The sequence below is a fragment of the Watersipora subatra genome, chromosome 4 (assembly GCF_963576615.1).
Source record: "Watersipora subatra chromosome 4, tzWatSuba1.1, whole genome shotgun sequence".
NCBI classification, from domain to species: domain Eukaryota; kingdom Metazoa; phylum Bryozoa; class Gymnolaemata; order Cheilostomatida; family Watersiporidae; genus Watersipora; species Watersipora subatra.
The window spans coordinates 31,905,551-31,921,631 of NC_088711.1; the positions used below are offsets into that span (position 1 = coordinate 31,905,551).

Here is a 16,081-nt window from a genome sequence, read left to right on the forward strand (position 1 = left end):
GTTACTATGTACTGTTACTATGTACTGTTACTATGTACTGTTATTATGTACTGTTACTATGTACTGTTACTATGTGCTGTTATTATGTACTGTTACTATGTACTGTTATTATGTGCTGTGTTATGTTATGCTATGTACTGTTACTATGTACTGTTACTATGTACTGTTACTATGTACTGTTATTATGTTCTGTTACTATGTACTGTTATTATGTACTGTTACTATGTACTGTTACTCTGTACCATAGAGTTATCTCCCCCTAGAGTGATAACTGTGCATTCAACAACACGAGCGTTTCCGGTGCCATCAAGGAGCGTTTAGGCCACGCCCATTTTTTGTGCTAGTCGCTCGTAGTGATTGACAAGAACAATAACATCAGCCGTGAGAATGATCATGAATTTGCACAGTTAAGATAGTAATTATTGCTCATATTAAAGAGATGATGATTATAGTTTATTACTCTAATATATGCTTATCATTTAAAGCAATTCAATACTTACATAACTTGCACAGACACTGAATAGACAGTGTTAAGTGAGTTAATGAAATCAGTAGATAAATACTCAGATACTGCATCCCAATACATACACATGTATATATATATATTACTGGTGTTTATAAATTATCAGTCGTTATCAGTCAAAGATTCATCTAAAATCACAGCCAGTTTTATCCAAACAGACTCGCATATTAATAATAATAACCTTTATACAAAATAGATTTACTGCCACGTAACTTTCATGATGATGGATTATATTTTTTCCAACTAATATTTGTTGAGCAGGATGACTCCGACAAGTAACATAAATGAATACTTTTGTCATGCGTTTAATTGGTCATGGTATGATGACTACTGCAATAGTGATTTTGCAAACCTTTATCAGCAAAGTAGTCATGTTCTGATGCTATAGAGGGAGATGGGTCAATAAAGCTAGCTGTTGCGGAGTCTTCTACTGTCTCATCACCAGAGCTCGAGAGTGGTCTCTTTTTCCTTGGTTGAGATTTCTTCGGCTAAGGACATAAGCATTGTATTAAACTAATACTATGTAGTTTGCGTCTTGGGCGATCAATATTAAAAATTATGTTAATAATTCCGTGATAATTCATGGGTCTCCACCTGGTATGGATACACTACAAGAATACCAAAGATCTAAGCCAAACCGAGTGCATACATAAAAGCATTTATAAAGAATCAAGAAGCTTTACATGCACAGTCTATTTTGGATGATAACACTGTTCGTAACAAACTAACCTGCATGTGTTCTGGGAAGTTGAAGATAGTAGGAACAGCAGTTGGAAACAATCTTGATTGTTTTGGAGGACCTGTGTAGTCAGCATCTGTGAAATGATCTGAGCACAGTTTGGTTGACGGAGTAAGTTTTAAATTTACTCTCTTGGTTGCAAAAACCCATCTATTTGCCATTTTCTCATTCTTCAGCGGGAATCTGTATACATTATAAAAAATTAACTGAATAGTGAATGAGTGACAAATAAAGGAGGGTCAGTCGCATTAGGTCATAGATAACACAAACTAACAGTAATCAACTCCAGTGGCTGGTAGTGGAAGGACACAGACAAAGGGTAGTGAGGGTTCAGAATCAAACAAGTAACTGACTTGCTTGCATACCTACTACACCATAACAATGATTGATAGAACAAGGGACATGATTCAAATCAATCATCTCTCTAGGTACACCTTTGATCATTCATTTCAGTTGTTGATACAGCTAAATCAAGCCTTTTTAATTTCAACTACTGATGATATTATTGTGTGAATATAAAATATACCGGAAAAAATGAATGAGTAACTTGACAAAACTAAACTACAACGACTCACCCATGGAACTTTTTGTCTGGTGTCTTGCTACTAGAATTGGAGCAGCCAAAGGCTGCACAAAAACTACCATTTGGCATACTGTTAATGTGATGATCACAGTCATAGAATAAGCAAAGCAAACGTAGAAGAAATAGCAGTACTAAAGAACAGGCCCGTCTTCTCTGGAACGGCTGGGCGGCTGAGCCGCCCCAACTTTTTAGTGATTGTCGGCGGCTATGTACTAAGAATTACGTTCTAAGCTCATTCACTTGGGATTTCCAAGTTGGAAATTCCAAGACCGGTTGGAAATTCCAATAACTAATCTATTAGCTACTAGCATTCTACTACTAATGTCTCCGTGGTGATTTCGCCAAATGAGTGATCTTGTAAGACTTTGTTAAGACTTATAAACTGAACTTTATTGCTTTTAATTGGGGTGAAAGGGTGTGAAGACCCCAAACTTGCATTTTCCCTAATTTCCAGGCTCACTAATCTAGTATTGGTTTTGACTGCCAGTAATGTAGTGAGTGAGAGATCCTTTTCTGCATTGAAGCGAATCAAAACATCAACGAGGAGCACCATGGAGCAGGCTCGGCTAAATAATCTTCTAATATTTTACATATATAAAGATATTGAAAGAGATACAGAATCAGTTATGAAATATTTGTGTCATCGACACATTGACAGAACTAGAGCTATTGCAATAAATAAGTAATAGCTCTTGTTCTGTCAATGTCCCTTACAGAAATTTGTAGTGTCATGAGTTTTATATTGGTCGTTGAATAAAAAAAACGTTTTGCCTACTATGAACCATAAACAATATACTTATATAGATTTTGATACTTACAATTGATTGCCTTTATGCATACTTTGAGGGTTGTTGATGCTTAAAAGGTCTAAAGCTTCGGGGCGCTGCCCCGAACCCCATTGGGGGCCGCCACCGCCCCCCAAACTCCCAGATGTTCATAACGAGTTGCCTAACATTTACAGTTCCAATTTGCAACCAGGGAATAGAGTTTAAAAGTTAGAATGGTAAATGTTGTATACAGTATGTTATAATATGTAAAAATAAATTTTCTGTCCAAAGACTTCTTTATTACTCGGGCAACGCCGGGTAGTACAGCTCATGGTTGATAGCAGTCAATTAGCTTTCCATCAAACTAATGTAATACAACCCCAGTATGACCATCTATCTTATCTATGAGTAACTGATTGCATTAACTCACTTACTTAACACTGTCTATTCAGTGTCTTTGCAAGTTATGTAAGTATTGAATGGCTTTAAATGATAAGCATATATTGGAGTAATAAACTATAATCATCATCTCTTTAATATGAGCAATAATTACTATCTTAACTGTGCAAATTCATGATCATTCTCATGGCTGATGTTATTGTTCTTGTCAATCACTACGAGCGACTAGCACAAAAAATGGGCGTGGCCTAAACGCTCCTTGGTGGCACCGGAAACTCTAGGGTAGTTATCACTCTAGGGGGAGATAACTCTATGCTCTGTACTGTTATTATGTACTGTTACTATGTACTGTTATTATGTACTGTTATTATGTGCTGTTACTATGTACTGTTATTATGTGCTGTTACTATGTACTGTTACTATGTACTGTTATTATGTACTGTTACTATGTACTGTTATTATGTACTGTTACTATGTGCTGTTATTATGTACTGTTACTATGTACTGTTATTATGTGCTGTGTTATGTTATGCTATGTACTGTTACTATGTACTGTTATTATGTGCTGTTACTATGTACTGTTACTATGTACTGTTATTATGTTCTGTTACTATGTACTGTTATTATGTACTGTTACTATGTACTGTTACTCTGTACTGTTATTATGTACTGTTACTATGTACTGTTATTATGTACTGTTACTATGTACTGTTATTATGTGCTGTGTTATGTTATGCTATGTACTGTTACTATGTACTGTTATTATGTACTGTTACTATGTACTGTTATTATGTGCTGTGTTATGTTATGCTATGTATAGTACTAATGTTATTAGTACTATTTTGTTGCTTATGTAAGTAACAAAGTTTTTATAGTGATGTCTGTCAAACATGCTGCTCCAAAGTACTCATCTCTTGTCTGAGTGTTTGAGTCCTTTTGGTGACCCGCTGGTGAGATGTGTTTAATTTATTGACGATGCCTTCCATACAAAACATTTTACCAAGTCAAAGAAATCTTAAGTACATTGGCTAATAAAGTAGATGTGAGGATTCTTAATGTATTCATGCACACACGTCTATTTCTCATCTTTACTAGGAACTGCTTAAAAGGAGATTCATGCACACACGTCTATTTCTCATCTTTACTAGGAACTGCTTAAAAGGAGATTCATGCACACACGTCTATTTCTCATCTTTACTGGGAACTGCTTAAAAGGAGATTCATGCACACACGTCTATTTCTCATCTTTACTAGGAACTGCTTAAAAGGAGATTTGTTAAAAGGGGCACTCCAATTTTAAGATTAACATTTCTATAGGCCGGTTTGCTACGAAAAATGCTGTGAAACATGCAGCTCCAGAACTTTTCTATGCATACTTGCTTATCTATTCGTACCTGAGACCCAACAGACACAGCGCTGTGCACTCCTGATATGCCAACCATTACGTTATGTAACATAGACTACTTTCTCAAACAATCATTATTGTTTTTAGGATCTGAATAGGCAGATTGTCAAGTCAGACCGATCTACAATAAAAATACCATATGTTGATCTTGAGATATCGTCGAAGAAGGGAGGTGGGTATGATCATGTAGTTTCTATTGCATGGTGCTGTGTTCTATTGCCTTTAGAAACAAATGAGAATATATAATCAACATGGCTACATAGTGGCGCACATCACATACATGTCTTCAGAAACCAATGAGAATATATAATCAACATGGCTACGTAGTGGAGCACATCACATACATGTCTTCAGAAACCAATGAGAATATATAATCAACATGGCTACGTAGTGGAGCACATCACATACATGTCTTCAGAAACCAATGAGAATATATAATCAACATGGCTACGTAATGCAGCACATCACATACATGTCTTCTGAAACCAATGAGAATATATAATCAACATGGCTATGTAATGCAGTACATCACATACATGTCTTCAGAAACCAATGAGATTGTATAATCAACATGGCTACGTAATGCAGCACATGGCTACACTTATACTTTGTTAACAGCTATCTCACATCTAGATGATGCTTTTGCTGCCATGAATAGCTGCAATTGATGATCCATTTTACGCAGGTTTTACCACCATAGAAGGAACTGTTAATACAGTGTGCGAGGATTTGATACGCGCCCAGGAACTGAATGCTCCACAAGATCAGGAATACGCTGCCAAAATCAAAGAGTTCATTTCCCAGCTGAAGAAGCTGTTGCTGGTTCATGAACCTTTTCAGTTTGTAAGTTTTTACTGTGCCTTGTTAGTCTACTTACAGTTGATGAATCTGCGCTGTGTGACTTGTGTTGACTATTGTAGGCTGTATGTTACAACTTTTGTTTACTATTGTTGGCCATATGTTATGATTTGTATTTACTATTGTGGGCTGTATGTTACTACTTGTGTTTACTATTGTTGGTCATATGTTATGACTTGTATTTACTATTATGGGCCATATGTTATCACTGGTATTTACTATTGTGGGCTGTATGTTATGACTTGTATTTACTATTGTTGGTTGTATGTTACGACTTGTGTTTACTATTGTTGGCTATATGTTATGACTTGTGTTTACTATTGTGGGATGTATGTTATGACTTGTGTTTACTATTGTTGGCTGTATGTTATAATTTGTGTTTACTATTGTTGGCTGTATGTTATAATTTGTTTACTATTGTTGGCTGCATGTCATAATTTGTGTTTACTATTGTTGGCTGTATGTTATAATTTGTGTTTACTATTGTTGGCTGTATGTTATAATTTGTGTTTACTATTGTTGGCTGTATGTTATAATTTGTGTTTACTATTGTTGGCTGTATGTTATAATTTGTGTTTACTATTGTTGGCTGCATTGAACTAAAAACCCCTGGAATGGCAATTTACATTTACTTTTACGTTCATAATAATACGTAATGTATGCGCCATATTGGAGAGCTAATCGAATGCTAGTTCCGTTTATAAAAAAACGGCGAAAAATGACAGAAATGTACATGTTGAATAGTTATTTTCCAGCTAGGTGTTAATGAAAGCTCCTCCTACACAACGTTTAGAGTGCCCTAATAGAAGAAAACCTATTTATAGCATATGGAGTGGGATATATCAAATGATAAGTAGATGTAAAATAGATTTTCGTGGACCATGTTACTCATACAAACTGTCGTATTACAAATGCATAAACCCAGCAAATGATATATTCAGGCAAATAACAACTGTTCCATTATATTAAAATTTATATTACATATGTATAAATGCATATGGAAAAACTTAGCACATGAAGTATTTCGATAAAAACAACACATACGTATGCTGCCAAAACAGAAACTGTTTTCAAGATTTAAGTGATAATAGCTTATGAATGTATGATATGTATAATACAATCCCAGAAACGAAGATGAAGAATCACAGAGAACAGATCACACAACTGCTAAGCTGCAGACATATTCATAGGCACTTGCTGTGGCAGCTGTCACTGTTTTGCGTGCTGTTTAAGTTTCTAAAAAATTTTTAGATATAGCTACATTAAGTTGAGCAACCTTGCAGCACTGTGCTCGACGATATGGTTTAAATTCAATCATTGAAAAGTATCATTCAACATTGAAAAATATTACCTTTAAATGACTTCAGTCGAACGTTTTAACCTGCTGGCAAAACATGGATCATTGAAATGTTCATTGCAGATAAGTGCTCAAGGATCAGACTTATTCACTCTCCTGCGGTTGCGACACCATTGTAAATAACGAGAGTTTTCAGTTACTTTGTTTGGAAATCTAAAAATTAAAATGAAACTGTAGTAGTTAGTTAGCAACAGTAGTAATAACAATGGTATTATTACTCTTATCTCCTTACTGCTAGCTAGATCCAGGTACAACAATAAATAATATTATAAACACGACAAACATTTCCTTTAAATATAAATATTTAGAAATAACCTATTGGGTTGTAGTTCCAAAATATTAATATAAAAAAATTCCGAATTTAAATAATAAAAAACCTTCGTTTTGAAGGAAGAACATTTCACTCACTAGCTTATAAATTTATCTAATCACCGACAAAATACAGTCAAACTCGTACACTCAGTAGTGGCACTGATCGACTCTCACTCACCAAGTGACTAGTGTAGTAGAACTAACTAGTGGCAGTACTAACTAGTAGTAGCACAACTATTAGTAGTCGTAGACTTGAGCAGTAGCAATTGAACTAGTAGTAGAAGTGACTCACATGTGAAATGTCATGCCTTTTCCTTTAAAAGCCCATTCTTGCGGTTTTTGCAGTTCATGGAATAGCAATAGCACTGTGCACCTACACCCTTCTCTCACGTACATAAATTATTAGTAGTAATCTCAGTAGTCTGTTCCTTTGATTGAGCGGTGTATTCGTGATCTTCCATAGCTGTTAAATCTGAAATTAGATTTCTTTCTCACATTGAATACAATGAAAGTAACTCAAACGCTAACTGATAATGGCGTCGGCCGGATTTCCGTACTCGCAAATGACCTTTCCCCTTCCAGGGGTTTTTAGTTTAAGTTTAATGGTTGGCTGTATGTTATAATTTGTGTTAAGTATTGTGGGCCGTATGTTATAGATTACAAGATGTCATGTAAAGTTTGAAATTAGTACTGTTCTCTGAGGCTACCAGGAAGATTACTTCAATGTTCTGCAAACAAAAAACACTGCCTTTTACCGATTTATTAACGTATGATAAATCAATGCATAGCGCCAATAGATCCAGCTTGAATTGTTCATTACAGATTGTTGAAGACCCAACAGGCAACAGCCATATAGAGAATCTAAAAGCTCCGTCAGTTGACCCCCTTCTACACGTTCTTTATTTTGCTAGAACCAAACAGCAAGATGAGGATCTTGGTTTAACTCACAGCTCTGACACGGTAAGTCACTTTTTCTCAGCAAGAGAGCTTAGTGTTAGTTTTACTCCTAGCATATAGCTCATAGTCACTGATGATGGTTTGTTGTACTCCTAGCGAATAGCACATAGTCACTGATCATGGTTTGTTGTACTCCTAGCATATAGCTCATAGTCACTGATCATGGATTGTTGTACTCCTAGCATATAGCTCATAGTCACTGATCGTGCAAAATTTTTACTAGACTATGACTATCATTTTAGTCACTATCATGGGTCTCTTTGCTTCTTTTGGAAAAATCAAGACACGATTAGAGAAGTTGAGAGTTGAGTCATTTTCTTGACTCCGAACTCTGTAAACATGTTTGTTGACTGCTTTAAACATTTGTGAAACAGAAAGCTAATTAATTAGCTCTCATCCCATCCTAGTTCATCAGGCTGAGACTTCTGTAAATGTTTGACTCATGTACAACAATATATGTATAGATTAATGACGTAGACCACCAATGTGCTTTTCAAATATTTTTTTCTCCTTTAGCCTACCTTTTAGTCATATCTCGACATACAAGCTTAGCGCGTTTGTGGGACTGAGTTCGTATGTCAATATGCTCATATGTTAATGCAATATTTCCTATATAAAGTAATTTAATACAAATTAATCCGTTCCCATTCTATGAAAAATGCTTAGAAATACGATAGCGCAATGAAAAATGGTTTTTTTAGTTTTTGTAATTAAATACCTACACTCGCCAAGCCAAACAATTACCTCTTCAGTTGTCATGACCCGCGATAAAATGTAACATCACCATGTAGTCTACAGTACTGTATGGAGTTCTTACCTTGGAGATAGACGGAGTGGCTGATGACGGTCTGAGAGAGGGTTTACATCAGCACGTTTGCTACACTAGACTTTGTGACGCTACATAACACAAACTTTGAATTTAACTTAAATGAGTTTAGCTCACACTTTGCACATAGAACTAAATTTTAATTTTTTGTTTAAACTGAACTTTAATTTTGTCATAGTCTTACTTTTTTATTATCAGTACATTTGGCTTGATGCTTTTTGCCTAGCTTTCACTACAACTTTTAGCTTACCTTATTAAAACTTTTTTTAAACTGATTCGACAAAAAAGACCGATCGATGCTGTTTTCGGAAGCGGCCTCTCACATACTTGGCCATTTAGTGGCCATCAAGAACAGGCTTGTATGCTCATATCTCATGGCGGTGACTCGCTCATATCTCATGGCGGTGACTCGCTCATATCTCATGGCGGTGACTCGCTCATATCTCATGGCGGTGACTCGCTCATATCTCATGGCGGTGACTCGCTCATATCTCATGGCGGTGACTCGCTCATATCTCATGGCGGTGACTCGCTCATATCTCATGGCGGTGACTCGCTCATATCTCATGGCGGTGACTCGCTCATATCTCATGGCGGTGACTCGCTCATATCTCATGGCGGTGACTCGCTCATATCTCATGGCGGTGACTCGCTCATATCTCATGGCGGTGACTCGCTCATATCTCATGGCGGTGACTCGCTCATATCTCATGGCGGTGACTCGCTCATATCTCATGGCGGTGACTCGCTCATATCTCATGGCGGTGACTCGCTCATATCTCATGGCGGTGACTCGCTCATATCTCATGGCGGTGACTCGCTTGTTCATTTCTTGATTTTTTCGTATGTCAAGGTATGACTGCATATTGTTTTCGTATGTCAAGGTATGGCTGCATATTGTTTTCGTATGTCAAGGTATGACTGCATATTGTTTTCGTATGTCAAGGTATGACTGCATATTGTTTTCTGAATTCTTACAACTCAATGTAATTCTACTGCTTGTCTTATTTTAGTATTTTTTAAACTATTCCTGTACGATTTCTTATCTGATAACTGGCAATCAAAGGTTTACTCTTGCTTCAATATACAAAGTTTTTGACGCTCACCATTAAAATTAATGAAAAAGGTCTGGGCGTACATAGTAATAGTAATTAGTTTTATGTTGTTCCAACAATATTAAAAAGCGCCGTCATGCTGTCTTGTCTAGTTTTAAAATGTTGGATTTTAAGGAGACTCGTGCAAGTGGTAGTAGGGATTGATGAAGGTAATGTTATTTTAGAATTAAACAGTAAATAATAAAAAACATGACTAAACATATACGGATCAATTAATTAAAAATTATCTATAGACACCTAGTAGATATTGGGAGAAGGTGATTGAAAGAGAAGAAAAAAAGCCTGAAACAGACTCACAGTAATTATAAAGATGGAGTTTGAATAATATCAGATTTCAAAACAAAAGCTTATTTATAAACAGAATAAGTTAAGTCACATGGTACAAGTTAGACTAACACCATGTTTTCTTCTGTGACATTTACATATGCACCATCCTGTACCGCCAGGGTAAGAGGTCAATTTGGCTCTCAAAAGCAAAGCACAATTAATTCAATAATTCAGTTCAATTAATACTGGATGCCATAGCATGTCGTATAGCATGTCTGGTGTCACAGCATGTCATAGCATGTCAGATGTCAAAGTAATTTACAATAAATGACTGATCAGACACAATCATACCCTCCCTATTGTGTCCTCCCATCTGAAGGCAAGTTGGTAACTGTACTTGTAGGTAGGCCCTGATCAAGCACACCTCTCTGAGACTCCTATGGCAGGGGAGCCGGGAGTTGAACCAATTGACATATCTGACGAGGTACGCTAATAGTTTTTGCTACTCTCAGAGCTCTATTCAGTCTGTTGCGTTGATGCAATGACCGAGTTCCTTTTGTCTTTACTAGAGCTTAGAGTTAATGATGCTAAAACCTGGTTGCCATATTGATTGCGAGACTCCGGCAGTAATCTTGCGCAGCAAAATGCTTGTGACGCTAGGCTCGGCGGCTTCTGATCACATAAAGCTGCATCGCTAATAACCGCATAAAAAATGTTCACTCGCCATGCCGTTTCGATAATGAAGACCTTCACCTGTACAATGCATTTCGGGAAGGTTTTGCCAGCGGCTCTTCGCGAAATTCAAACAGCACTAAACTCTTGCGTTGACCGCCGGCAACTACTGGTGGTACCCGGCATGTAGGTTCTTATTTCACCGCTGATAGCCTGCCGTGCTATCGACGGTGCCATATACGGGAACCAGGCTTAAGGGTCCTATGTCAGGTTTCTTAATGCTATTAGGAATCCAGGTAGTATTTGCTCATCTGTTGCCTGTTAGAATAGCTGCTGCTCCCATCTCTGAGCTTTTCATCATGATAGTCCTCAGCTGCTTGCCCATAGATAATATCGTTGTGACAGGAATGTACTTCTGCCTTTTGTTTTATGCAATTGATTTATCAGTCAATATGACAACTACTGCTTGCATCATTTGAGATACAGTCAAACCTTTACATGAATGTATCATTCTATATGACAACTATTGCTCGCATCATTTGAGATACAGTCAAACCTTTACATGAATGTATCATTCTATATGACAACTATTGCTCGCATCATTTGAGTTACAGTCAAACCTCTACATGAATGTATCATTCTATATGACAACTATTGCTTGCATCATTGGAGATACAGTCAAACCTTTACATGAATGTATCATTCTATACGACAACTACTGCTTGCATCATTTGAGATACAGTCAAACCTTTACATGAATGTATCATTCTATATGACAACTATTGCTTGCATCATTTGAGATATAGTCAAACCTCTACATGTGAATTTATTTTATTTTTTCTCCTTCTATATTTTATGTAATATATAACAACGGTTACCATTCTAACTTTCAAACTTCATAGCATGAAAAAAGTGTTTTGTGCAGTTTAAATAAATTAAGAGAAAAAATAAAACTGTAAAGGCTTTCAAACCTTATCAAACAACTGTAACTTTCAAACTTCATATCGTGTGGAAAATGCTTTGTGCAGGGCAAGTAAAATAGAAAAAAATAAACCAACTACAAAAGGGTTTAAATGTGAAATAATTAGCAAGTAATAGCTAAATTAAGTCGGTTTTGCCATGATTACAATAAAAGATGACTCACTAATGATACAATTAATGTTAAGTTGTTAACTGAGGAAACAAACAGAATCTTGAATATGTTACATTAATAATACTTGCATAGAAGTGTGTGTGTGTTTAAAACAAGATCATTGTCCCACCAGAGGCTATCCATAAAAACTTTGAATACGACGATACTGGTACCTCTCGATACTAGTACCTCTTGATACTGGTACAATGCAAAAATGAGATATCGGACTGTCGTTATCTGACCGAGTGTAGAGAGAATGTAGAGGCTATTCCTACTCGAGATAATACAATTGTCCGCGAGAAAAGTATTGGCCTTTACCGATTTAGCAATCGAACCTTACAAAAAAACGAAAGTAGAACTTCTCGAAAACACGAAAACGCATCGTGTTTTATAGAGTAAATAGAGTTCATAGAGTTTCAATTAATACGTCATTTAGCGTTTGAAGTTGAGAAAAGGGTGTATACAGTAAATAATAAGAGCTATGAATTGTGAGAGCCTTCGTAGATTTGTGGTTAGACACTTGGATTACAAACCTGCGGTTGCAATCTTTGTGAGTTCAAATCCAGCAAGATGCAAGATTTTAATTGCAAGATTTTGATAGCTATAGCCGGACAGGAGTACAGACACGCAAAATTTGAGGTTTATATATATATATATATATAATATAATCAAATAAATCCTTGCAGAAGTAAAATTAGACAACAGGAATAAGTTTTTATTTTAACTTAGCTTTAGAGATGAGCTAAAGGGAGTTAGCCTTGGAGATGCAAGAAACGACCAGAGCGGAGTTAGAGGTGGTGGTAGAGATGTGGGTTGTAGTTTACCCTGCTTGGTCTATGTTCACAGAGTGGAGTTAGAGGTGGTAGTAGAGATATGGGTTGTAGCTTACCCTGCTTGGTCTATGTTCACAGAGTGGAGTTAGAGGTGGTAGTAGAGATGTGGGTTGTAGCTTACCCTGCTTGGTCTATGTTCACAGAGTGGAGTTAGAGGTGGTAGTAGATATGTGGGTTGTAGCTTACCCTGCTTGGTCTATGTTCACAGAGTGGAGTTAGAGGTGGTAGTAGAGATGTGGGTTGTAGCTTACCCTGCTTGGTCTATGTTCACAGAGTGGAGTTAGAGGTGGTAGTAGATATGTGGGTTGTAGTTTACCCTGCTTGGTCTATGTTCACAGAGTGGAGTTAGAGGTGGTAGTAGAGATATGGGTTGTAGCTTACCCTGCTTGGTCTATGTTCACAGAGTGGAGTTAGAGGTGGTAGTAGAGATGTGGGTTGTAGCTTACCCTGCTTGGTCTATGTTCACAGAGTGGAGTTAGAGGTGGTAGTAGATATGTGGGTTGTAGCTTACCCTGCTTGGTCTATGTTCACAGAGTGGAGTTAGAGGTGGTAGTAGAGATGTGGGTTGTAGCTTACCCTGCTTGGTCTATATCAATATTGACTCAACTCACATGTAGCTTACATATGCCATGGTTTTTTCAATTTTGTATTTTCACTTCTGATTTTAAGTTTTCACCTGCCACAATACTGTCACTAACTTCAAACTTTTCGTTCTACACAACATTTTACATTGAAAAAACTTTGGAGTGTTGAAATTATTTTGGTTGTAGAGTATTTGCTTGCATTTTAGATGGTATATTGGCAGATTCGCAGGTTGAAGTAATTGTAACATAATTGTTAAGAGTTATACGCTCGTGTCAATCAAATCTAATCAAGCTTTTATTAGTTGTATAGTAGTGCAATAGATGTTATGATGCCATGTGTTCAGCATCATAAATCGTAATGAAATTGAAAAAAATTGCAAATAATTTATTTCAGTATTTTTTTTTATTTTATTCATGCAAAAAGTATTATTCTGAAGTGTTCTTAAATTATAAGTGAAAGGTAGTGAAGGGCCAAGCTGTGTCATAGACTCCCTTATTTATTTGAGGCTAACTCTATCAATTCTGTATGCAGGTACTGCAGTTTCCTAGCAACTGTACACTGTGCAATGCTCCGTGTGAAACAAACATGAAGACTGTAAATATCCCAAGATTCAAGCAAGTGATTATCATGGCTATGGTGTGTGACAACTGTGGTTACCGTGACAATGAGGTCAAATCAGGGTCAGGCATTGCCGAGAAAGGTCATAAGTTGACTCTCCACATAAAGGACTCTATCGACCTCAGTCGCGACATCCTTAAGGTATGTAATTAATCTATGACATAGATGTTACGTTCTGGCCTCACTGGTGACACTAGCCAGAATGTCCACAGATGTTACCTTCTGGCCTCACTGGTGACACTAGCCAGGATGCCCCCAGATGTTACCTTCTATCCTCACTGGTGACACTAGCCAGAATGTCCACAGATGTTACCTTCTGGCCTCACTGGTGACGCTAGCCAGGATGTCCACAGATGTTACTTTCTGGCCTCACTGGTGACACTAGCCAGAATATCCACAGATGTTACCTTCTATTCCCCCTGGTGACCCTAGCCAGAATATCCACAGATGTTACTTTCTGGCCTTACTGGTGACTCTAGCTAGAATATCCACAGATGTCAGGCTGTTGTGTAACCAGTGAAAGAGCTTATCTGAATTTAGTTCATAATGTGAATAACTTCACCTGCACTTGGAATATAGTACCTAGTATGTATAGTAGTAGACATGCAAATGTGGATCATATTAAAGGTGACTTGCAAATGCTGAGAGTGTTTACACTAGTATAGCCTAGTACACTAGTATAGTCTAGTACACTAGTATAACCCAGTACACTAGTATAGCCATGTACACTAGCGTAGCCTAGCACACTAGTATAGTCTAGTACACTAGTATACCTAGTACACTAGCATAGCCTATTACACTAGTATAGCCTTGTACACTAGTATAGCCTTGTACACTAGTATAGCCTAATACGCTAGCATAGCCTGGTACACTAGCATAGCCTATTACACTAGTAGAGCCTAGCACAGATGCACGTCTCTTTTATGAATGACTACCTTAATTTCATACCCTTGTTGTGAAATGATAGACCCTCCTCTCAAGATAATGTATTATCTCAACGAAATATGAGTGAAGATATGGATGTCATCTGTAGCATCATCGTTATTGAGATGCTTTTAAGTAGGTGACACCTTGAATTGAGATGTTTTTACGTAGGTAATACCTTGACTTGAGATGTTTTTAAGTAGGTAATACCTTGACTTGAGATGTTTTTAAGTAGGTAATACCTTGACTTGAGATGTTTTTAAGTAGGTAATACCTTGACTTGAGATGTTTTTAAGTAGGTAATACCTTGACTTGAGATGTTTTTAAGTAGGTAATACTTTGAATTGCGAAGTTAATCCATTCTTATATTTGTTCTCTTTTAAACTTGTTGAATCTTAAAGATGTGATTGCGTCAAATTTGAGTTGATCTTAAAAGAAAGCATTTTTTTTCTCTATCAGTTGATATGTTGTTTGTTCTGTTAGGCGATCTCATTGCCAAGATATTTGAAGATTAAAATCAAAAAAATCCGTTCGCCATAAAAAAGCTCAGGCCAAAAAAATATACCCAGACTTGCCCAAAATGATGTCACGCGTGATTTATCTGTCAAGATATCTCGTATTCACATCGGCTATTTGCGATAAAAGTCTAGTCTTACGCGGCTCTATTGGCATATACTTTATTTTGTATTTGCTCATGTTGGTTAGAATAAAATTTTAAACCCTGCTACAGATACATTATTATGAATGTTTCAAAGGCCTCAAATAACGAAAATTGAAAATTTGTCTTACTCACTTTCTCCAAATGATGTGTAAACATTTGAGTACCGACTACCAATTCTACCGGTCTACGGTAATTCGGTCAAGCAAACTATGTAGAATAAGGTCTTTGTATCAGCACAGTTCCGCCGCTACCCTCACTAACGATACACAGCCTCCCAAAAGCCCCGCCCACATTATGTCTGTCGCCTTTCCTTGGGGCGGGGCTGTATATCATTGCCAACACTGAAAACTAGTTTCTTACTACCTTTGAAAAGAATATACATAGGGATAAAGTTTTAAGGATGAGAAGTCTGCTGCAAACTGGATTTGAACTCGCATTCTCCAGTTCTGCGGACATCCATATACCGTATCCAATTCACTACAATCTTCTGCAAATCATGTTTTGCATTATCTTCAACAATATAATTTTATTATATAATTTTTACAAGC

General features: G+C 36.8%; 1 protein-coding gene across 1 annotated transcript in view; it reads left to right on the plus strand.

Moving 5' to 3' along the window:
* Positions 1-16,081, plus strand: part of LOC137395198 (zinc finger protein ZPR1-like) — a 30,784-nt gene that overhangs the window by 5,069 nt on the left and 9,634 nt on the right. The window contains exons 3-7 of the mRNA XM_068082037.1: positions 4,504-4,588; positions 5,102-5,259; positions 7,766-7,903; positions 10,512-10,592; positions 13,862-14,089. Coding sequence (XP_067938138.1) covers positions 4,504-4,588; positions 5,102-5,259; positions 7,766-7,903; positions 10,512-10,592; positions 13,862-14,089 — 690 coding nt within the window. The remainder of the gene's footprint in view (positions 1-4,503; positions 4,589-5,101; positions 5,260-7,765; positions 7,904-10,511; positions 10,593-13,861; positions 14,090-16,081) is intronic.